The following is a 24582-nucleotide window of genomic DNA, read 5'->3' on the forward strand; positions in this document are numbered from 1 at the left end:
CTTGCCTCTACTTTCTTTCCCTTTCAAACCAGCGCACAGAGGACTCTGGATGCTTCAGCCATTTTTTGGCATGCAGATGTAACTCAGAAGGAATGAAACCCAGCTCAGTGGATTCATCGTCTTGATGCCACAAGATAATGACCTTTGTAGTGCAATAAGGTACTGCTAGACTCCAGCAACACCATAAAGAGACCGTGCAGCTGGAAGGCCAGTCAACAGCAATATGAAGGACAGAACACGTCTCCTGTCTGTTCTGGCCCCACGATGGTGGAATGACCTCCCCGTGGAGGTCAGAACGGCTGAGACACTGACCCATTTCAAATGACGACTGAAGACTCACCTCTTCAGGCTGCATCTCTCCCCATCCCTCCCTACCTCTCTGTAAATGACTGTAAGCTTAGGGTTGTAAATAGGCAGCTGTTTTGTAGGTGACTTAGGTGCATTAACTGTCTTAACTACTGCTTGTATTTTTGCATAGACTGCGTTGTTGCTGTTCTCGTTTGTGTTAGTGTTAATCAGTTTAACCTTCAGGGTCCAAGTTGAGCTATGCGGTTGTTCCCTGCACTTGGACTTCATTTGTCATACTTGTTCCTGGTTATGGTTATACACTTTGTTGTACCTCACTCTGGATAAGAGCGTCTGCCAAATGCCTGTAATGCAATGTGAAGACCTACTGGAGGTCCCTCTGGCATCTGGGGGGCACAGCCTTGTGCCCCTTTTTAGGGAGAACAAAACAGGCCCGTCCCACCATGATTGGGAACAGGGCACCCCTGGCCTTCCCTCTCCCTCCACCTTCCCAAACTGCCCTGGCTGTCTCCATTTAGCACTGAAGATCTCAGGACTGGAAGGCAGGATCTGTACACTGTACTGTATCAGAGGCAGGAGAATAAGTGGCGCTCTGACTTGCTGGTTGTAGTGGCTTCCCAGGTTGTAGACATTAGCGCCCTCTCCTGCCTCAGCTTCAACACTGCAAGAGAGTCGATACCATCAAAAGCCCCTTCAGATCCATGCCGGAACAGGCACTTAAGACACTGGCCTGTTCCATACCGTCTGTTTTAAAAGTTAAGCTATTTCTGAAATGCATTATTTGTTGTAAAGTTGAATGTATTCACAAAATGTATTATTTGTTTTATTAAAATGTTTGATTAGTTGGGTATCTATAAACACAGCTAATCTGGACCAAGTTTTATTGCCAGACCAAAGACATTTAAGACACGTTAAAGTATTTCTATAAATGTCAGAAGTAAAGCCAGAAGATATTTGCTGATGATTGGTTGTATTTGTATAATTTTTATTTAAGTTTTACAATTTGTTTCTCTGTATTTGTGTATAGATGGGATCCTTATCATTTTCATAACTGACAAATGTTCAAAATATATAAGTACTCTCCTCTAATATAAGTGTTGGCAATAAACTTGTTTTCCTTTATGCAACCAAATCCAAATCCTAATACCAGTGACACTGGTATTGTGTTGGAAATGCATGGTGTCTGAACACTTGAATGTTAAATCTGTGCACTTGCCAACCAGTATACATTTTCTCATTTTTTGCGATCAACTTTAGAATAGTTTAGTACCTCTGACACCTCATATAATACATGTCAGTTTGTATGTATCTGAATTCCAGTCAGCCAGTTTTGTTTAACAGTAGAACATGCTATTCCCTGGGTTCCCAGCAGATGGCGAGCATGTCCTCCATTTTGAGTGGTAATTCCATAGAAATCCTTTGGGCGGTACAAATCCTGGCTGTGCTCAATCAACAGACTTCACCGCTGCTTGATCATGTGATCAAATTACTGATTGTGACCCTGTACACAGGGAGCTTTTTCAAAACGTTCTGAGTGCATTCTAGAATGTGTCTACGCAGGCACCAATAGGAACCGTTCGCTAGCCGCACAAGTTTTGGAGCAGACTGTCTGTCAGGCTATCTGTCAGAAATCGCCTTGCTGTCAATGAGCTCCGAAGACAGCCTTCAAAAGCTGTTCTTGATGTTAGTGAAAAAGGGTTTCCTCGCCACCCCAACTCTGTTCAACGTTTACCATTACTGTTTACTTTTAATGTTTTGTAATTGTTTCTTGAAGAATAAATAAAGGACAATTTCATGCAATTCTCTGTTTCTGCTACTGAATGAATATTCATTACTGCAGCCGGAGGACCCGTAGAATGTGACGTGCTAACCCTGGAACCCACAGGCAGCGCGTTTTCCAGGCAGCGTGTTTTCCCTTTTCCTGGGACAGAGAGAGAGAGAGCGTAAAAATGCGAATGTATTATGAACTAAGCCACTGATGAAAAATTCACCGCTGCTATTTATAAGTTCTGAGTGAAGCACAGGATCCCCTCCACAGGCCCTGCTCGTGATTAATGACTGCGTGTTCAGAGAGCGACTGCATCTGTACCGAAAAAAAGAAACACCAGAAAGATCCCGTACATTTAAAGGAAGGAGAGATAAAAATAAAGGGTGTGAAAGAGGAGTGATGGAGGGGTGATGGAGGGATGATAGAGGGGTGATGTAGGGGTTGATGGAGGGATGATGGAGGGGTTGATGGAGGGGTGATGGAGGGGCGAAGGAGGGGTGATGGAGGGATGATAGAGGGGTGATGTAGGGGTTGATGGAGGGGTGATGGAGGGGTTGATGGAGGGGTGATGGAGGGGTGAAGGAGGGGTGATGGAGGGATGATAGAGGGGTGATGTAGGGGTTGATGGAGGGATGATAAGGGCAGACACGGTGGCATAGTGGTTAGCACTGTCGCCTCCTAGCAAGAAGGTTGTGGGTTCGAATCTTGGCCTTTCTGTGCGGAGTTTGCATGTTCTCCCCGTGTTCGCGTGGGATTACTCCGGGTACTCCGGTCTCCTCCCACACTCAGAGACATGCATGTTAGGTGCACCCCTGCAGTTGCCCTTGACCAAGACACTGGCCTCAGAACTGGAGTTTGGTCCCCGGGCACTGCTCTGTGGCTGCCCACTGCTCCTAAGTAACTAGGATGGGGACAAATGCAGAGGACAAATTACCCCACCGGGCTCAATAAAGTACATCTTTGTCTTAATGATGTAGGGATTGATGGAGGGGCAATGGAGGGATGATGAAAAAGTGATGGAGTGGTAGTGGAATGATGGAAGGGTGTTATTCCCTGAGGCAGAGAGCTGAGACAAGGGGTCAGAGATAGCACAGCGCACAGTTCCAAAACTCCTCCCCCCGCCCCCCCCCCCCCCCCCCCCCCCTCGCCCATGAACATCCTCCATCCATCCCTGGAGACCTTGTCTAGGTCCGACTGCGCTACAGCGATTGGGCATCATGGGTTTCCTGTTCAGCTGCATTAGCTGGCAGGAAGTTTGTTTGCTACTCGCCCTTTCCCAGGGAATCTGCATTCGGCCCATAAATCAGTGCAGAGGCTCCGGAGGACAATGGGACAATGAGGATGGAGGGAAATGCGGCTTTTAGCACTGAAATGTGTGAGTGTGCGTGCGTACACGTGTGTGGCGAAGATTTTTGTGTGTGTGTATGTGCGTGTGTGTGTGTGTGTGCGTGCGTGCGTGCACGTGTGTGGGGAGGATTTTGTGTATGTGTACGTGCGTGTGTGTGTGCGTGCGTGCGTGCATGCGTGGGGAGGGGGGTGGTGTGTGTCTGTGTGTGTGTGTGCGTGCACGTGTGTGGGGAGGATTTTGTGTGTGTGTATGTGCGTGTGTGTGTGTGCGCATGTGTGCGTGGGGTGGGGGGTGGTGTGTGTCTGTATGTGGTTGGGGGGAGGATTGTGTCTGTGTGTACATGCATGCATGCATGTGTGTGTGTGTGTGTGTGTGTGCATGTGCATGTGCTTGTGTGTGTGTTTCCATGAATGTGTGGCATGCATGTCAAAATGTGTGTGTGTATGAATGTGTCCTTTGCATGTGGGTGTGGGTGTGTGAATTTGTGTATGTGTGAGTGTGTGTGCGCCTGTGAGTGTATATGTTTGCATCTTTGTGTGAATGTGTGTGGGCATATCTGTGTCTTTGCATTTGTATTTGAGTGTGTATTTGTGCTAGCATTGGTGCTCCTGTGCACACTTTTGTGTATCTGTTTCTGTGAATATATGTGTACATTTTTCAGTGTGTATTAATGGGACTACACACTCTCAGTAATCGCTAAAGCAATAATAATAATAATAATAATAATAATAATAATAATAATAAGTTATTTTTTCTTGTGCTCTCCCTCATTCTGAGACCAATGAGTTCAGAGGCAATAGGCTTTTTTCTTTTCTTCGAGGGCGAGATGGCGCGTGCATACTAGTGGGGGCACGCCGCTTTCTGCGCGAGGGTCGAATCCTCGGTGCGTGTGCGCACACAAAAAGGAAGTCAGCCGATCTGTGACTGAACGCTTGCAAGGACGATTCCAAACAAACAGAAATCGACTGCCAACGAGTGGCTGTGTGGTAGGGCTCGTTTTGATATCAGACGTCGTGTACGCGGATATATTGACACTAGGTCGGAATTCCTTTTGTTTTTTTATTCTGTGTTTGGTATCACCGTGCGTACCACGGGTGCAATGAAAAACGGCAATTATACACATCCACTATGCACATCCTTCAGCCTTTCTTCTCAATGACGGGGCAGCATCTGTTCGTCGATCCAATCAGCTCTCCAATTTATTTATTTTCTTTTTAAAAATTAGCAGACTAGCTGCATTTATTTATTTTATTTTATCGCGCTAGCATCGAGCGGGAGGAGGAAATGTCTTAATTAGCGCGAGCCTGCCTGAAGAGATGAGTGTAAGTATAATGTTCACGTCGCGTGATATTTTCACATTTCACAGACATTCTTATTATTCTGTGCAGTGAATCTGCTTTGTGCAGTATTTCTAGAAGACCCACCAGTAGCCTGCTTAATGCTAAAATTGGCTTGAGATTTGACTTTCTGCTATGCTTGAGGGACAGCTAATGGTCTTATTTTCAGCATTAGACAAATGTTAAATATTATGATGATTACTATTGTTAATGGCAAGAAAAACAACAACAGCAATAAAATAACAAGAATAACAACATCAACAACAACAATAGTAATACAATAAATAATAATAATAATAACAACAACAACAAAAACAACAAAAAATGTTATTGTCAGCAAGGCTGTTGTGTTGATGGTATTGGGTTTCATGCCGGACTTTTTTTTTGGACCGCTACGTCATTTCGGGATGCATAGAATGACTTTGCAATATATGCTGACGAAGTGCGCTCCACTCAAACCTGTCCCAGTTCATAAGATAATACTTTTTTTTTTGCACCAGTTCATTTTTTACAGAAATGATAAATGCTGCATATTTGGCAGGGGGAATTTAAAATCCTGAGGGGATTCTAAGGACACAGAGGGTGCTAGTTCCAATGCGTTATTGGTTAATTAAAAAAAACAAAAAAACAAAACAAAGCTTCTGATGACCAAAACATTCTCTTTGTGTCATATCATATAGCAAAAGCACCGTGTGTGCAGTCTGGGACACCGAACGTTAAGTCCTGAACAAACTACTGCGAACTAATTTGGGTCCTACCTACCTCGAACAGAATCCTGGAATATTAATATAAACAAGAATGCGGACACACGCCTAGACGACTGACTAAAGGTTGGTGCGGGCACACAAAAAAATCACAAACAATTCGCACGCATTCTCAAGGAGTTGTTGCCCTTTTAAGAGTCAAGCAAACGTCATGCAGGCGATTCAAAACGGATTTCCAAGGCTTTCCCCTTTGGGGTGTAGTCTGTCTGCAGCTGTGTGCGGAGGTATGATTACTTTGACAATGTCCTGTTTATTATAGTTTTATATTAAACGATCAAGTAATGGTCACATTACTTTATACAAAACAAATAAACGGCTTCAGTTCCAGAAGCACCAGAAGGAACGCTGCTTATAATGAGTATTTCGGTAAGATATAACAGCACGAGCCTCGGGAAAAGTAGCGGTATCAGGAAAAAGTGTCAAATGCAGCAGGCGCCTGCGCAGCAACTTCGTCTGATGTGTTAAAAGTAATAGGCTATTTGACGACTATACTCATTATTTTGGTTCCTTTTGCATAGACAGTGTTTCACAGAGTGGGACGCGCTGATGGATTCTGCGTAATATTTCCTTCTTTTTTGCACGAGTCACGTGGAGAACGCGGCAGCGGTTCCGACTTCCTGCCAGTAGTGCCCCCAGCTGTGGAGCTGAGCTGGGATAAGGCCTGTCACGGAATAACTGGAAAAAAGCAGCGGCGATTCGCTCCTCATTTCTCAGAGGGGGGGAATGTAGGCCACGTCAGTGGTACTGTAACGGTGACAGAAGCGTGTACTGATTCCAGCCGCAAATTCCTGCTAACATTTTGTATTCAGGGAGTCGCTGTTCTGGTTGTATTGAAAATAATACGCTCTCGCCCGCGCGCACACACACGAATACCGCTTCAATTTTATCAGATATCTGTACTTTTATTTTGTCAGCCACTGTGGAGCATCTGCAATTCAAATCAAATCAATTTAATTTGTACAGCGCCTTTTACAGAGAACGGTCACAGAGACGCTTCACAGAGTAGCAGAAAAAGGGCAAAATGAATAGTTTCAAAGTAACTGTATCAAGAGAAGTATGTACACAGCGATCGACGGGAGACAGCTGCCTCACAATCTGATGTGATCACATGGTGCAGTAATTGGCTCAGACCTTTGACCTCTCAGTTACATTACATTACATTCATTTGGCAGATGCTTTTATCCAAAGCGACGTACAAAAAAGTGCATTTCATGGTCGTAGACAACTGCTGAACACGGGTTCAGTAAGGTACAGTACTTATTTTGTACAGCTATTTCTAGCCGAGAACAGTGAACACTATTCTGGCCTAACATCTGCAAAGCCAACTAGGCAGAAGAATAAGCTACAGTATTAGGCCAAATACAAATTACCAAGAGGTGTCGGGATGGGGTCAGTGTCATATGTGACTCAACATCCATGTCTGGTGTTCCACCCTCTCCTCCTCGTCCATCCCGCAGGACTACCGCGAAGATGGGATGGACTGTGGCAGCGACTCCTCGAGCCGCTCCTGCTCCGAGACCAGCTCCAGCATGGCGACGCCGTCCTCTCCCAGAATGCACCTGGCGGCCCTGGAAGACTGCGAGGACGACGAGGACTACCAGGACTACAAGAGGAAGCTGATGGAGGACTGGGGGGGCAGGTACGGGCTCCACGACGACCGCCGCGGCGACGGGGGCGGGGGCGGGGCCGGGGAGCCGGTGAACAGCCGCAGCCTGGCGGAGGAGTTCCGGGATGTTCCCTGCCCCCCTTCCTCGGTCGGCGTGCCACCGGCCACCGCCGCCGCCGCCGTGCCGGACGAGCTGAAGCAGAACGGGAACATCATCGTCCTGGCGGCCCATCACCCCTTCTCCCCCAGAGCCGGCCAGCGCGGGGCGGGGGCGGGGGCGGGGGCGAGTCCGGGCTGTGCCCCCCTCCCCCACGCGCCCCCCATTGACTGGGCCGCCTTGGAGAAGCACCTGACCGAGCTGCCGTCGCGGGCCTGGGACGGACGCGGCCAGAACCAGAACCCGAGGAGAACCAGCTCCACCTCGGTGAGCCTGTCCTCCGCATGGTTACGTCTTCAGCGTTAAGTCAGCTGACGGGGGGGGGGGGGGACTAAGCTGAACGAACACTGGGGCTATTTACTGTGTGCTCTGTCTCTGTTTGCCTGAAGGCTATAGGATGGGTATGCAGATAGGTTCAAATGCTGTGCTTCAGTGCTGGTCCCTGGGGATTCAGTGTCCTTTGCAGTGGTGCATTATGGGAGTGAACTTTTAGTGGAGGGAGGCTGTGAGGCTCGTAAAGGCCATTATGATGATGTCAGTGCGCACATATGACTTGTGCTGTCTCTGTTGTTGTGCGAGGAGGATTATGCCATACTGTAATCTCACTGTGGTTTGTTAGGTGGTCTTTTGGTTTTTTCTCCAATATTCAGACATAAATTGGAGAAACAGAGCACTGCTGGCTCATGGGTAATGGCATACTACTGGCTCATGGGTAATGGAGCACTGCTGGGTCATGGGTAATGGGCACTGCTGGGTCATGGGTAATGAAGTACTGCTGGCTAATGGGTAATGGAGTACTGCTGGCTCATGGGTAATGGAGTACTACTGGCTGATGAGTAGTGGAGCACTGCTGACTGATGGGTAATGGTGCACTGCTGGCTGATGGGCAATGGAGTACTGTTAGCTCATGGGTAATGTAGTCCTGCTTGCTCATGGGTAATGGAGCAAGAATCTGAGCAGCCATTGCAGTTCTGACTCCAGAGTTCGCTGGTCTAGCTGACCTAAACTCAACCCTGCTAAGGTTAGTGTGATTGGTCCGTCGGGAACTTAGACCTTGTTTAAATTGGGAGGAGGGGCGTCAGAGGAACTGCTGACGCTGTTGAACACAAAAGTTTTGCCCAGTATTGATTTGGAGCGCCCTCTGGCCTAGTTAACGGCAAGGGAGACATTGGAACACTGGCTGTGCATTGTTTTTTAAAATCTGTACATTGTTTTGCTATATTGTGTCAAAAATGAACATGTATTATTGAAAATATCACCTTTAAAAAATTAAACAGGCAAAGACTTGGCTCTGAATGACCTAGATTTTAAGAACATAGGGACCCCCAGTGGAACGTTATACTCTCAAACATGAGGTTGTTGATTCTTTTTATGTCCAGCAGGTGGCATTGTTGTAATATTTGCTGCAGGGCTGCCCAACCCCGTTCCTGGAGTCCTACCATCCTGTGTATTTTCATTTCAGCCATAATTTGATTCTACTAGCGAGCAGATGAAGGAGATCTCTAGCTGTTGAATGAGGAGTGGCTTTGTCAGGGTTGGAGTGAAAAGCTAAGGGACGGTTGATCTCCAGGAACAGGGCCGGGCGCGGCCCTGGTTCACAGGGTACTGCTCTTCCGAAGTTCAGAAGTGGGGAAAATGCACTGCCTTTGAGAGTGACCTGTAATTCTGACGTGAAACGGAAGTGTAGCTCCACGTGAGGAATTCGTTCCATTTAATGTTGCAGAAAAAAGGTTTGATTTGTCTGATGAACTGCTCCACCCCGGTGGGTCTGTTGCCATGGTAGGGTGACGCTCTGCGGTCTGTAGCTACGCCAGCGGGGGTCAGGGCTCAGGCTGGCCGTGGGGAACACAGGTGTGATCCGTGGAGCGGGTCTGTCGAACGGCCAGGGCTCTCCCCCCCCACCACCCCCCCCCCCAAGGCCTCCCGGCCGCATGCCACGGAATGTCTGACCTTCAGAGATCCGGAACGCTGAAGCCGAAGGCGTTCCGTGACTGGACGGGGGGAACGGAATCTTAGGAACGAGCCGGTGGCCTTTCCTAACAACGTCAGGGTGCCGGGACTGGGATAGTCCGCGGCTGGCGGGGCCGTCCTGTGGACGACTTGTTAAACTGAAGTCCTGGCGACCCTCTTTAAGGGGTATGAGGGGTTTTAAGGGATATGTTTAAGGGGTATGAGGTGCTTTAAGGGGTATGAGGGGTTTTAAGGGATATGTTTAAGGGGTATGAGGTGCTTTAAAGGGTATGAGGGGTTTTAAGGGATATGAGGTGCTTTAAGGGGTATGAGGGGTTTTAAGGGGTATGTTTAAGGGGTATGAGGTGCTTTAAGGGGTATGAGGGGTTTTAAGGGATATGTTTAAGGGATATGAGGTGCTTTAAGGGGTATGAGGGGTTTTAAGGGATATGTTTAAGGGATATGAGGTGCTTTAAGGGGTATGAGGGGTTTTAAGGGATATGTTTAAGGGGTATGAGGGGTTTTAAGGGGTATGAGGGGCTTTAAGGAGTATGAGGGGTTTTAAGGGATATGAGGTGCTTTAAGGGGTATGAGGGGTTTTAAGGGATATGTTTAAGGGATATGAGTGGTTTTAAGGGATATGAGGTGCTTTAAGGGGTATGAGGGGTTTTAAGGGATATGTTTAAGGGGTATGAGGTGCTTTAAGGGGTATGTTTAAGGGGTTTGGTTCCTCCCTCCCCCTAAAGGAAGAGGCCGCAGAAAGGGCGAATATTGATTAACGGGCCAGGAGCTGATAGGCGGTTATTGATCAGCGGAGAGTCATGTGACGGCACAGACTGATATTCTGTGGGCTCCAGTGGCTCAGGGGCTTCGGGGCAGTCTGGGGAAATGGGATCTTCCTCCTTAATATGAGTGAGAATCGCCGAGGTTCACGGAGTGAAAAACCAGGACGGTAATTGTAGCATAGATACTGCCTCACCGGCTATCACGAGAGATAGATTTATATTATTTGACTTTGATACACAGGCTTTTTTTTAAGCTTGCAAGGAGCTGATTTCTAGAATTTGAATGTAGCTGAGGTACGGGGCACATGCACTGTGTGAACAACAGGGGGCGCTGCTGGTGAAAGTTAGTGGAGCAATCTTCCTCCTGGGTATTTTTATTGATTTATTTATAAGGTTAAAAAGCAACTATGTGAACAAAAAGGTGCAGTTAACAGAGCCCGACTCTGTTAATTTAAAACCATTTTTTTAGGGTAAAATGAAAGCAAGAAAAGAAATAAGAGAGGAAGAAAATTAAAGGTAGAGATGGGCAGGCCATCAGCAAAATGGGGGAGTATGTCTGTGTATGTATGTGTTTGTGTGTGTGTGTGTGCTTGTGTGTGTGTGTGAGAGTGTGTATGTGTGTGTGTATGCGCACGTGTGTGTGGGTGTGTGACAGTATGTGTGTGTATGTACCTGTTTGTGTGTGTGTGTGTGTGTGTGTGCTTGTGTGTGCGTGTGTGTGTGTGTCTGTGTGTGTGTGTGTGCTTGTGTGTGCGTGTGTGTGTGTGTGTGTGTGCGTGTGTGTGTGTGTGTGTGTGTGTGTGTGTGCTTGTGTGTGTGTGTGTGTGTGTGTTTCTGTGTGTGAGTGTGTGTGTGTGTTTCTGTGTGTATGTGTGTGTATGTCAGGGGAGGAGGGTGATAGTAATAATTCTTGTCTGGGTGCAGAATGTGCAGGTAGCAGGTTCCAGACTGAGGGGGGCCGTGTGAAGGTTGACTACGGAAATTGTGCACCTGGGGAAATAAATGGTCTAATTTCCTTCCCTGAGAAGGAAGAGGAGAGAAGATCCGCTTTCAGCTGGCCGACGGCTAGCCTCGCCCAGACCGACCGAGGTCGCAAAGATGGCGGCGGTGCTAACCAGCGCAGCGCAGCGATGCAGCTAAGGACCGTAGCAGATAAACGGAAGGGTAGCGTCTCACAGTTCACGGACGGTCGGTCTCTGTTTTAAAAGGGCGCTGTGACGGCAGCCATTTTGCCCGGGAGTGGTGGGACGCGGGTTCCGGCGGCTGCCTGAATTATTCAGGTTTTGTTTACCCAGAGGAGCGGCGGCTCTTGGGCTGTTTGAGGTCCTGATGTAAAATGGATGACTGGTCACGCAGCGGCGGAGTGTGCGGCAGCAGGATGCCCCCCGCCCCCAACCTAGCCCCCCCACCCCCTTCCACCCCCCCAACTGCACCCCCAGCCCCCTCCCCCCCCCCCCCCCCCCCCCAGAAAAAGGCTGAATTCTCTGGCTCGGTGGAGCAGTTGTTCAGGGAACGCGGCACCAAGGTGACACTGGGGCCCAAACATGTTTCTAACGTAGGAAGCGTGAGTGTGCCTCTCTCCCTGCCCGAGCGATTTGACTGGCAGGTGCACGACCTGTCAGTCTCGCTGGTTGCCTAGGCGATGCGGTCGAGGCTGGCCGCCGCCCTTTCGCTGCCCAGCGGTGCTGCTCTGTTCTCCATGGAAACCGTCCGTCTCCGCTGGTCTCGAACAGGAGGAGGTGGTGATTAATGAAAGTGTGCGTGCTAATGGGCTAAGTCTAATTAGCCAGCTGCCGAATCTAGCATTTACCATCCAGGATGTATGTGTGTGTGTGTGTGTGTGTGCGTGTTTGTGTATGCGTGCACATATGGTTATGTGTGAATGTTTGTGTGTGCGTGTATGAGTGTGCTTGTGTGTGTGTGTGTGCGTGCGTGTGTGTGTGTGTGTACATGTTTGTGTCATGCGTCTCAGCCCTGGGAGCGGCCTCCACGTCTGCCCGCTTCGCCGAGCCCAGCGCTGCAGGGTGTGGGGGATAAAATGGCGGAGACGCGTAGCTGAGATCAGTACTGCGCTCGCGAGCCATCCGCGGTCACCGGGAGCGACGCCGTGTGCGCGCACGGACGCCGCGCTCCGTCGCGGTCTTCCCACGGGAGCGCTGGCCCGCGAATGTGCCTGAATGGCGGCAGAACCGAACCGAGCTGAACAGAGATGAGCTGAGCTGAGCCCAGCCGAGCCGAACGCCGCGGGAAACTCTTCCCGCCTGACCGCGCTCGGTCGGAGGACGGCAGCGCGCGAATCCGTGGGCGGCGCGAAGCGTCGTGGCGCAGCGTGGGAGTCGCTTATTTCCTCTTCCGCCTGTTTTTGGTCTTATCCAGCGTGACGCAGGAGCCGAATTTTGGATTTCCTCCTCTTGTTTGACGGGTTTAGGCTTGATCATCCATCGCCACAGCCATGCCCCCCCCCCCCCCCACAAACACACACCCACGCCCATTCACTAGAGACATGGGAAGATGTATTCTCTCTCTCTCTCTCTCTCTCTCTCTCTCTCTCTCTCTGTCCCTAAAGAGCATGCCTGGTTTGTGCTGCCTGTGCTGTTTAGAGAGAGAGAGAGAGAGAGAGAAGGAAGGAGGGGGTGGGTAGAGTCTGATAGAGAATGAGTGACAGTAAGAGAGAGGGAGGGAGCGAGGGAGGGGAACAGCTAGAGGAGGGGGAGAGAGAGAACGGTACATAAGCAGGTTGGAGGAGAGATTACAGCAGTGCACGGAGACAGACTCAGTCACAGACACAGACACAGGGAGTGTTTTCTGCAGCAGTACAAACAGTCTCAGTTACAGACAGAGGGAGTGTTTTCTGCAGCAGTACAGACAGTCTCAGTTACAGACACAGGGAGTGTTTTCTGCAGCAGTACAGACAGTCTCAGTTACAGACACAGGGAGTGTTTGGTTTGGTGCAGCAGTACTGACATTCACAGTCACAGACACGGGGAGTGGTTGCTGCAGCATTCAAGCAACACAGCTTCCATTTTAGCTAGTAGACAGAATCCATCTCTCTCTCCCTCTCTCTCTCCGTCTCTCTCTCACGCACTCTCCCTCTCTCTCTCTCCGTGCTTGTTAGCTTGCTCCTTCACCCTCTGCTGGTAGATGCAGTGATCTCCAGCACTGGACAGAGGCGGTTCCTGTTCTCTTCTCAGAGTGCGCAGAGCAACGTAGCGCAGCATAGGACAGCTCAACCACAGCTCAGCACAGTTCAGCACAGCTCAGCACAGCTCAGCACAGGCCTTTCTTGGCGTAAGAGTGCATCATGGTGCAGAAGGAGAAGTGTATTTATCAGGTAAGACTGGGCTCGGACACGCCAACCTGCTCCGCTGTCTCTCTGCTGTGCTCCTGTTCATGTGTGCGTGTTTGTGTGTGTGTGTGTAAGCATTCTTCTGTTTGTGTGAATGGCTTTCTGTCTTTGCTTGTTCATTTGTATGCGAGTGTGTGTGTATATCTTCTTCTGTATGTGTGAATGTGTTTCTGTGTTTGTGTGTGCATACGCTTATGTGTGCCTTTAAAATGGTACGTATCTGTGTACTTGTGTGTGCAGGCATATGCGTGTATTTGAATGTGTGTTTGTGTGCTTTTGTTTGAACACATGCGTGTGTATTTGTGTGTGTTTCTCTATGTGTCTGTGTCCTGGGGAGGGTCTGGAAGTATATGTATGTGTATGTGTGCCTTATTGTTTATACTTGCCTGTTTGTGTATTTGTGTGTCTGTGTGTATATATTTGTGTGTGCATATGTGCGCGTTCGTAAATTGGAAATGGCACCTGTGTAAGGGTGTTTCTTGCTGTCATTTTGTTTTGTGTTTTGGGGGGGGGGGTTCATTTCCTGGAAGTCTGGCACAGTTGCTACGGGCACACTTGACATTTGGTAATAAAGCATTCTGTTGGCACGCACACACACACACACTCAGACTGAGGACCCCTGAGGGGGGGTTCAGTGCTCAGAAGGATCTTGGGGGTTTGGTGGGGGGGGGGGAATTAGGGGGCTAACTGAGACATCTATTTATTTGAGAAATGCCTTTGAAATTTAATGCGGGGTGGTGAGGGGAAATAACTGCTTAATTAACAGGAGAGGTGTCTGTGGGGGATAGGTTCTGTTTATAGGAAATGCATCTTTAAAATTTCACGGAAGGGGGAGGCAGAGAGAGGCGAAAGGGGGCGAGGGGTTTAGTTTGGGGGGGGGGGGAGTGAGTGACGTCTGCTACTTCCGCTCATTGCTATGCTGCTGGCATCCCATCGATGAGTAACCAATCGTGTGACCTCACAACTGCAGTGTGTGTGCGTGCGTGTGTGTGTGTGTGTGTGTGTCTGTGTGTGTGTGTCTGTGTCTGTGTGTCTGTGTGTGTGCGGGGGCTGCCGAGCGGGAAGGTGCTGTGTGCTCGGCATGTTAATGATGAGAAATGAGAGAAACGCGCACACACACACACACACTCACACACACATACACACACACACGCACATGCAAACACGCACACACACACACACACACACACACACGCTGGTTAGAAAACAAACCCATTCCTTTTGGTTTTCCTTCCCTCTGAAAGGTGTCTAATAGGCTGTGTCGCTGTTATATGGATGCAAGTGAGAAAAATGATTTTTTTTAAAAAGAGATGCTGATGGAAAAAGAAAATGGGAGAGAGAGAAAGAAAGGGAGGGAGAGATAGCGGGAAGGAGAGGTAGCGCGTGAGGGGTGGGGCTGTGAGGTCACAGGACGTGCTCTGTCTGCCTTCTGGGTCTCTCCAAAAGGCACAGCTCTAGAGATCAGCTCTCTGACCGGCAGGTCTGTCTGAAAAGGTGTTGTCCCTCTAAAGCAGGGCTGCCCAGCCCTGTTCCTGGAGATCCGCTACCCTGTAGGTTTTCACTCCAGCCCTAACAAAGACGCACCTCATTCAACAGCTAGAGATCTCCTCGATCTGCTAATTAGCAGAGTCAGGTGTTCCAAATTAGGGCTGAAATGAAAAGCTGCAGGACGGTAGATATCCAGGACCGGGATCGGGCAGCCCTGCTGTAAAGGCTCGGCGGTGGCGGTGGTGGCGGGGCGGGGCGGGGCGGCTGCGGTCTCTCTAATGTCACATGTCTCTAAAGGAGGTTCTCTGTAATGCAGGTCTCTCTAAAGGCAGGTCTCTCTAAAGGCTGGTATGTCTTAAGGCAGGGCTCTCTGAAAAGGCATTGTCTGTAATGCAGGTCTCTCTAAAGGCTGGTCTCTCTAAAGGCTGGTATGTCTTAAGGCAGGTCTCTCTGAAAAGGCATTGTCTGTAATGGCTGGTCTCTCTAAAGGCAGGTCTCTCTAAAGGCTGGTCTCTAAAGGCTGGTATGTCTTAAGGCAGGTCTCTCTGAAAAGGCATTGTCTGTAAGGCAGGTCTCTCTAAAGGCTGGTCTCTCTAAAGGCTGGTATGTCTTAAGGCAGGTCTCTCTGAAAAGGCATTGTCTGTAGTGCAGGTCTCTGATCTCTATAGCAAGGCTCTTTAAAACGCGGGTCTCTCTCTGTAAGGTGTGTCTCTCTGCAGTCTGGGCGTCTCTGTAATGCAGGTCTCTCTAAAGGCAGGTCTCTCTCTGTAAGGTGTGTCTCTCTGCAGTCTGGGCGTCTCTGTAATGCAGGTCTCTCTAAAGGCAGGTCTCTCTCTGTAAGGTGTGTCTCTCTGCAGTCTGGGCGTCTCTGTAATGCAGGTCTCTCTAAAGGCAGGTCTCTCTCTGTAAGGTGTGTCTCTCTGCAGTCTGGGCGTCTCTGAAATGCAGGTCTCTCTAAAGGCAGGTCTCTCTCTGTAAGGTGTGTCTCTCTGCAGTCTGGGCGTCTCTGAAATGCAGGTCTCTCTAAAGGCAGGTCTCTCTCTGTAAGGTGTGTCTCTCTGCAGTCTGGGCGTCTCTGAAATGCAGGTCTCTCTAAAGGCAGGTCTCTCTCTGTAAGGTGTGTCTCTCTGCAGTCTGGGCGTCTCTGAAATGCAGGTCTCTCTAAAGGCAGGTCTCTCTCTGTAAGGTGTGTCTCTCTGCAGTCTGGGCGTCTCTGAAATGCAGGTCTCTGATCTCCATAGCGCGGCTCTTTAAAACGCGGGTCTCTCTCTGTAAGGTGTGTCTCTCTGCAGTCTGGGCGTCTCTGAAATGCCGGTCCCGGGGCCTTCGGACAGCCGCTCTCTGGGGACCTTGCTGATTGGGTGTCTACCGTGTCAATCAGCCGCAGCCCTCTGTGTTCAGACAGATGCGTCCGCCCCCTCCCTCTCCCCCGGTAAAGGTGCCTTTGAGCGGCACCTGCCGTGTGTGTGTGTGTGTGTGTGTGTGCGTGTTGGGGGGGGGGGGGGTTAGCTGCGCCCTCGATGCGGGCTTTGTGTGCCGAAGACGAGAGTGCTGTGACGGTCACGTCATATTGGGCTGCCTAGCCGCCATGGCAACCACATCGCTGCGGTCATCTGTGTTCATCGTCAAGGAGACACACATCTTTTTCAGATATCGCGTTCGTTGCCCAAGACAGCATTACCATAGACTGTGTTCGTTATCAGAGAGACATCATTACCATAGACTGTGTTTGTTATCAGAGAGACAGCATTACCATAGACTGTGTTCGTTATCAGAGAGACAGCATTACCATAGACTGTGTTCATTATCAGAGAGACAGCATTACCATAGACTGTGTTTATTATCAGAGACAGCATTACCATAGACTGTGTTCGTTATCAGAGAGACAGCATTACCATAGACTGTGTTCATTATCAGAGAGACATCATTACCATAGACTGTGTTCGTTATCAGAGAGACAGCATTACCATAGACTGTGTTCATTATCAGAGAGACAGCATTACCATAGACTGTGTTCGTTATCAGAGAGACAGCATTACCATAGACTGCGCTCGTTATCAGACAGACATCTTCATCATCATCGGTGTTCATTTTCCTTGTTCCTTTGTTGGTCCTGCTGCAGAATGGGTTTTTTCCACGGTGGCAGATAGACTGACCTGCAGGTCAGGGAAAGAGAAATACTGTGAGACAGAAAGCTGGGCTCTGTCCCACACTCATACGCACACACACACACATACACATACACACACACACGGGCACACATGGACACACACACGCACTCACACACTGAAACACGCACAGGTAATTACCACGTCTTCAATTATTTAGAAGAAGTTAATTACTGCCTGATCTTCCCCGTTGGTACCTCCAGCAGGGAGAGCCTGCTCTGCTGGTTCTCTCCTGGGGGGGGGGGGGGGTTAAGAAACCGTGTCTGATAAATGCTCCGTATTTCAGCCAGTGTGCCGGGGGCGGGGAGGAGGGGGTCCAGGGTGATTTATCACGCCCCGTTCCCATGGCCACGGACGGCCGGGAGGCGAGAGCCAATCAGAATCTGCCGCTGCATCTTCCCTGGGCGGCGATGTGTCTGTGTGTGCAGGGCTTGGCCGTGGCTCAAGGCCACTGTGTGCGTGCTGCGGACGCCCTGTGGGCTATCACATCTATATTCTTGCTTCTCCTCGTGTCTTGTCTTCAGCCCTTTTTGCTGGCTTTTATTTTAAATCTTGTAATGAGATTTGAGTTCAGCTCTTTGAATTGTGCAATACAAGCTGAAGGTTAGAGGCTATTATACGACTGAAAGGAGTTATTTGTGGGTGGTGAAGATGGAGGATGTGGTGTGGAGGGCACCCGCTGCTCGCTGGCGTATCCCCTAGTGCTGTACCAGGTGTACGCTGTGCTGGTGACCTCAGAACGTGACATTATATGCCTAAGGTGTGCCATGATGACCTCACAATGGCACAGTTTATGCCTAAGGTGTGCCATGATGACCTCACAATGGCACAGTTTATGCCTAAGGTGTGCCATGATGACCTCACAATGGCACAGTTTATGCCTAAGGTGTGCCATGATGACCTCACAATGGCACAGTTTATGCCTAAGGTGTGCCATGATGACCTCACAATGTCACAGTGTATGGCCATGGTGTGTTTTGATGATGTCACAATGGCACAGTGTATGGCTAAGGTGTGTTTTGATGACCTCACAATGTCACAGTATATTCCTAACGTGTGCTCTTGATGCACTATAGTGTTACCGTTGGAGCAGGGGTACTCAAATCTGGCAAAAACCAGTAGTTCTCCGATTTTTTATTCTTCCTTCTCTAATCAAGGACAGGTTTACACCTGGGACACCAGATGTAAGGGATCTCTGGCCGATCAGGGACACTAATCAATCAGTTAACTACGAGAAAGAAAAACCAGCAGTACTGCAGCACACTGGCGTGGTGAGGAATCAGTTCCTGAACGGTAAAATTTAGGCAGACCTATTCAGTGTGCACACGAGCGCGTGAATGCAGTGCTGCTGCTCAAAGGACTAGCGCATCACTGCGCCAGCAGATGGTGTCGTCATGGGGTTTTGTTAAAAAAAAAAAAAAAAAAAAAAAAAAATTCTTCCATCCAATAGATCTGTTGTGATATTCTGCCTGGGACAGGTTGTGCTCGGGCCCCGGTGCATGCTGGGAAGACGGAGCTGTGTTTGGCATTGGCGTGGCGTAAAATGAGGTCATCCTTTGCCGCATTTTTGGCAGCTCGTGGGCTGCTGCTGGTGCTTCGCCTTTCGGGGGGGGAGGTGGGGGGGTGGGGGGGTACAGAGGGAGGGCAACGGTGATTATTCTTCTATTGAAGGCGGCGAAACATCGGCGGCAGAGAGATCGGTCCCCTGTGTGTGTGTGTGTGTGTGTGTGTGTGTGTGCATTGGCTGTTAGTCAGGACTGTGCCCAGGTTAAATTTGTCCTCCTCCTCCTCCTCCCACTTGCCAGCGTATTAGCTCAGTGATGCAGCATGAAGTCAGACCATAATGGTCTTTTCCTCCCTCCCTCTCCCCTCCTCTCCCTCTCTCTCCTCTCCCCTCCTCTCCCTCTCTCTCCTCTCCCCTCCTCTCCCTCTCTCTCCTCTCCTCTCCTCTCCTCACCTCTCCCCCTCTCTCTGGTAGAGGTGGCTATGGATTCGGTCTGTAAAGCAATGCACCTGTGTCTGCGTTCTTTGTTTCTTCTCCTCCCCCTCCCGCTGCCCCTGTCCCCCTGTATCTCTCTTCCCCCTCCCTCTCCTCTTTCTCTCTCCCTCTCTCTTTCCCCCCTCCCTCTCCTCTTTCTCTCTCCCTCTCTCTTTCCCCCCTCTGGTGTTGGATGGCAGTTTTCTACCAGTAGTGCAGCACACCTGTGGTTTCTCTCTCCTGAGCGGTGAATGGTGATTTCAGAGGCTTCCAATCACGCGCTTGTTCACACTCCAGACAAACATTTTGTGTGTGTGTGTGTGTGTGTGTGGTTGTGTGTGCATATGAGTCCGTGTGGTTGTGTGTGAGTATATGTGTGTGTGTGTGTGTGTGTGCTAATTTGCACTGACTCATCCTCATTCCCGATCCCTTTTTATCTCTTCTTTTTCCGTTCCCTCCATCCCTGCTGGCAGAGCTCTCCGTACTTAAGCCTTCGATCCGGGAGGCTGTTGTGAAAACGCAGGGCCTCCCGGACTCCAGTGTGACTGAACATCTTTAATCACTGGGCATAGCACAGTGCTCCCATCTCCCTCAGCCAAAGTCTGGCCAACTGTTCCTCCGCACTGCCTGCCAAGCCTGTTCCACCAGCATCACAGCCGTATGACTGGCTGAACGGCCTGTTTTGCTAGCATCCCGGCCATCTGATAGGCAGAATGTCCTGTTCCACTAGCATCCCAGCCATCTGATAGGCTGAACCGCCTGTTTCGCTAGCATCCTGGCCATCTGATTGGCTGAACACGCCTGTTCTCATCAGAATACATTCTTATGTTCTCATATTTGCCGTCTGACGCAGTTTATTCCACCGTCATCTCTGCCCTCTGATAGGCAGAACGGCCCGTTCCGCCGGCATCCCGGCCATCCGATTGGCTGAACAAGCCTGTTCTCATCAGAACACATTCTTGTTGTTCTGATGTTCTCGTTTGTCAGCTGTGAATGCTGTTATTCCCACCGTGGCACTGAGGCCAGAAAGTGTGTAATTATTTGTGAAGTTCCACGTGCACAGCGAGGCCCGGTCCTTATTTGCCAGGACAAACGAGGAGTGTTTTGTTTCGCCCCGGTCCGAATCTCCTCGTCTCTCTTCTCCGTGTGCGAGAGCTCGCCCGTCCCTCGTTTTGTCTCCTGTCTCTCGCGGCGAGCGGCGCTCAGAACAGACGGGCTCGGTGACTCAGCGCGCGGCGTCATGATTTGGCGGAAAGTGGACGTGCCTTTTGAAGGGGAGATATAAATAAACGGTGTTAGAGGTGAGATCGGAAATGGGCGAAGTTCCGAGTCGTGCGTCTGGCTGCGGACGTCAGAATGACGCAAGCGTGCTTGCCAATCACCAAACCGGGGGAAGGGGTAGGAGAGTAAACACACACACACACACACACACACACACTCCCTCTGTCTCTCACTCACACACACACACAAACACACACACGCACACACACACTCCCTCTCTCTCTCTCTCACGCACACACACACACACGCACACACACTCCCTCTCTCTCTCTCACACACACTCACACACACACTCTCCCTCTCTCTCTCACTCACACACACACACACACACACTCCCTCTCTCTCTCACTCACACACACACACAAACACACACACGCACACACACACTCCCTCTCTCTCTCTCTCACGCACACACACACACGCACACACACTCCCTCTCTCTCTCTCACACACACTCACACACACACTCTCCCTCTCTCTCTCACAGTCACACACATACACACACACACAAACACACAAATGCACACACACAGACACACACACAGTACACATACACCCACACACACACTCTTTCTCTATCTCTCTCTCTTTCTCTCTTTATTCACACACACACACACACAAATACAAACACACACCCTCACACACAAACTTTCCCAGCATCCTGATTTCTCTGTCTCTCCTCCTCCCCCTCCCTCTGTGTGCTGGTGCTTGGGTACGAGGTCGCCGACGGTAACCAATCCACAGCCTTGCTGAATGGGGCTCTTTGTCTCCATGGGGAGAGCGCTCCACTGTAGAGAAACTAAAGAACAGAGAGAGGGATGAACAGAGAGGAGAGGGAGAGAGAGGGAGAGGGAGGAAAGAAAAGAGAGAAGGGAGAACAGAGAGGAGAGGGAGAGAGAGGGGGAGGGAGGAAAGAAGAGAGAAGGGAGAACAGAGAGGACAGGGAGAGATGTGATAGAGGGAAAGAGAGCAGAGCTCTGTCAGAAGTGTGCATTAATGTAGGGCTTCTGTTCAGGCTACGCTTTCTATCATATCCTGTGTGTGTGTATATGTGTATGTATGTGTGTGAGAGAGAGAGAGAGAGTGTGTGTGCTGGCACACAGGCGCGGGTCATGTGACCGGAGCCGCGCGTGGTCTCGGCGCGGTAGAGGGCGGCGGCAGTCCGTGCTGCGCGGCTGTGGGACCCTCGCGTGCCGCGCGTCTGTTCCCGCCGCGGCGCCCTCCCTCCCGCCTGCCACCGCCAACTCAGACCCAGCGGGTCCCGAGGGGCCTGAGTGAGCCGTCCAATGCAGCCGTCCGATAGGCTGAACGGCCTGTTCCGCCGGCATCCCAGCCGTCCGATAGGCTGAACGGCCTGTTCCGCTAGCATCCCAGCCGTCCGATAGGCTGAACGGCCTGTTCCGCTAGCATCCCAGCCGTCCGATAGGCTGAACGGCCTGTTCCGCTGGCATCCCAGCCGTCCGATAGGCTGAACGGCCTGTTCCGCCGGCATCCCAGCCGTCCGATAGGCTGAACGGCCTGTTCCGCTGGCATCCCAGCCGTCCGATTGGCTGAACGGCCTGTTCCGCTGGCATCATAGCTCGATAACTGTGCTGAGTAAAACCCAGAGCAACTCTTTTTACTTCAGTCCGTGTTCCAGATTTGGGAGGGTTCCGGTTTTTTTTCCTCAATCCTGCAGTCCTGCTTCGTGACACGGGCCCCAGGCAATGCGCAGTGAAGCTTGTTTGCCTTGAGCGGGGATGCCACAGCGCCCTCTGGTGGAAAGAATACCTCATTGCTACCTGAGGGAGAGCGGGCACTGTGGGGGGGGGGGGGTGGCTTGTTTACCCAGAATGTTCACCCAGAGAGCAATACACATGGCAGCAGCATGGTGTCAGGAAAACAAGGAAGTAAAACCGACAGGCTGCCAGGCTACAGTTCATTTACTTGTGTATTTATTTGCACACGCAGCAGATTAGAAGAAGACTTTAATTGCTTCAGTCACAGAGCGGAGATAAAAATGCATTAGGGTCTTGTTTCAGGGCTCCCAGTGCTGTGAGGTCATCGGCATACATGCTGTTGTATCACAGAAAAGTCATCCTGGATCTGCCCCAGTACACTGACTGTGTACTGACTCTACCTGTTTAGCCTGTACTGATTCTGCACCTGTACAGTCAGTGCTGATTCTGCACCTGTATACGGATTCTGTGTTCCTGTACTTGTACCCCTGTTTAGAGTCTGTACTGATTGTGTGTTGCACATGTTCTCCCGTATAGAGTCTGTACTGATTGTGTGTTGCACAGGTACTCCTGTATAGAATGTGTACTGATGCGCTGTGGTACTTGTAGTCTTGTATAGTTTGTGCTGGTTATGAGTTGTAGTCCAGACTCCACTCTGGCTGATGAGCTGCTCCTCCTCTCTTCTCCGTAGGCCCAGAAGAACGAGAGGGAGTGCATCCGGCAGAAACTGGCCCTGGGGACTTTCTTTGACGAAGGACCAGCCCTGTACACTAACTACAGCCCAAACAACAAGCCCATGCTGTCCACACGGTCAGTGTGTATGTGTGTGTGTGTGTGTTTGTGTGTGTGTGTGTGCATGTGTGTGTGAGAGAGAGAGGGAGAGAGAGAGAGAGTGTACGTATGTGTGTACGTGTGTGTGTGAGAAAGAGAGCGTATTTGTGCATGTGTGTGTGTGAGTGTGTCTGTGTGTGTGCGAGAGAGAGAGCGAGAGAGAGAAAGAGAGTGTGTGTATGTGTGTGTGTGCATGTGTACGTGTGTGTGTGTGTGTGTGCATGTGTATGTGCATGTGTGTGTGTGTGTGTGTGTGTGTATGTGTGTGTGTGTGTTTGCGCATTTCTCCACTGGTTATACCGTGTCCGACCACTGTGAGGAGCTGTTGCACAGAAGTGCTTCTTTGGTTGTCTCTGTGTTATCCAGGATTCCTGGGGGCCCCACTCTCTTTTAGTTTCAGTTTCCAGTGTCTTACCTTAAAGTTTTTGAGGAATTATATTGCATCATTTACAACAATACACACAAATACAAGTATAACACACACACACACACACACACACACACATTAAGATAGACGAGTCCTGCTAAATACAGAGATAAAACCATTATTATTCATTAGTGATTATTATTCATTAATAATTCCCATGAACATTATTTAATAAACTGAGTATCAGCCCAAAAACGGAACTCAAATGACATGCATATAACTCAGGGTAGGTGATTATAAACTGCTTGCGCCAGGGTCTGATACTGTAAGTGTGCTCATTTTCACAACAGCTTTCTAAAATAATTCATATCGCAGAGCAAGTGCACAGTGCAGAGTGAAGGTTTGCTTGTTCCCACAGTATTTCTCAATCGTTATAAACTTCCCCGGCTGTGGGAATGGACCTGGGCCATGATGAATTTAAGCACAGGCAGTCCCGGGCAGGGTGTTTTCCTGTTGTTGTCAGTGCTACCACTGCGTGGGAAAAGCAAAGAAAAAGAAAAAGTGATTAATGTTTGAAAAACTCCACTGAGAGAGAGGGGTGAGAGAGAGAGAGAGAGAGAGAATTGAGAGAGAATGGAGAGAGAGAGAGAGAGAATGAAGAGAGAGCACATCAGGTTGTTGGAGGGGGACAGCAACAGGGAAGAAACTGGAGGAGGGAAAGAAGGCATAGTTTTTGCCAATATTTACAAATGCATTTGATGCCAATTTTGAATTTGAATTTGGGCTAGCAATGCTTTTAATCCCCTTATTAAACAATGTAGACAAAGATGAAGATTTCTTTACTTATCTTATAATAGGTTTTATAATATGAATCAAGCCTATATATCAACTACCACCAGAAGGAAGTTGTAAATGTAAATGAAATAATAAAAATAGCCAAAAAAAAAAAAAACGTTCTGACACACATGCACATACACTTAAATGATATAAACCCATAGGAACACTCAACATCCAATCAGAGGCTTTCTCCTCAGTGAGAGGGATTAATGGGAATGGAAATCAGCATCGCTGGATTCACAGTAACAGAAAAACGTAGAAGTCTCAGCTCAGGGCTCCCCCCCCCCCAGCTCGCCCCAGCCCAGCGTTCCTCCGGAAAGGGGGGGTCCGGAAAAAACCAACTCGGTCCGCATAGAGCACACTGGCGCAGACGTGCAGAGAAACGTTGGGGGGGGGGGGGGGGGGTTCCTGTATAAGCAGGGGGGTTGGGGGGTGGGGGGGGGTTCCTGTATAAGCAGGGGGGTGGGGGGCCCTCCAGGTCAGCGGTCGGCATGCGGCGGGGGGGTTCCTGTATAAGCAGGGGGGTTGGGGGGTTGGGGGGGTTCCT

The 24582-nt window shown here is 49.9% G+C and overlaps 2 protein-coding genes across 4 annotated transcripts in view; both read left to right on the forward strand.

The window, feature by feature from the left end:
- The window catches only part of LOC118229583 (major histocompatibility complex class I-related gene protein-like), an 81023-nt gene extending 80724 nt beyond the window's left edge, over positions 1-299 (forward strand). Inside the window, exon 8 of the mRNA XM_035421661.1 lies at positions 33-299. Coding sequence (XP_035277552.1) covers positions 33-125 — 93 coding nt within the window. The 3' untranslated portion in view covers positions 126-299. The remainder of the gene's footprint in view (positions 1-32) is intronic.
- A 3998-nt stretch (positions 300-4297) lies between these two features.
- Positions 4298-24582, forward strand: part of LOC118230655 (schwannomin-interacting protein 1-like) — a 29012-nt gene continuing 8727 nt past the window's right edge. The window contains exons 1-3 of one of the 3 annotated variants that reach the window (XM_035423862.1): positions 4298-4744; positions 6981-7553; positions 22692-22810. In XM_035423862.1, the coding sequence (XP_035279753.1) occupies positions 4739-4744; positions 6981-7553; positions 22692-22810 (698 nt within the window). In that variant the 5' untranslated portion in view covers positions 4298-4738. Of the gene's footprint in view, positions 4745-5779; positions 5890-6980; positions 7554-12695; positions 13353-22691; positions 22811-24582 lie in introns of those variants that run through there. The other 2 variants (XM_035423861.1, XM_035423863.1) reach the window with 2 other exon arrangements.

Source organism: Anguilla anguilla, chromosome 6, assembly GCF_013347855.1.
Source record: "Anguilla anguilla isolate fAngAng1 chromosome 6, fAngAng1.pri, whole genome shotgun sequence".
NCBI classification, from domain to species: domain Eukaryota; kingdom Metazoa; phylum Chordata; class Actinopteri; order Anguilliformes; family Anguillidae; genus Anguilla; species Anguilla anguilla.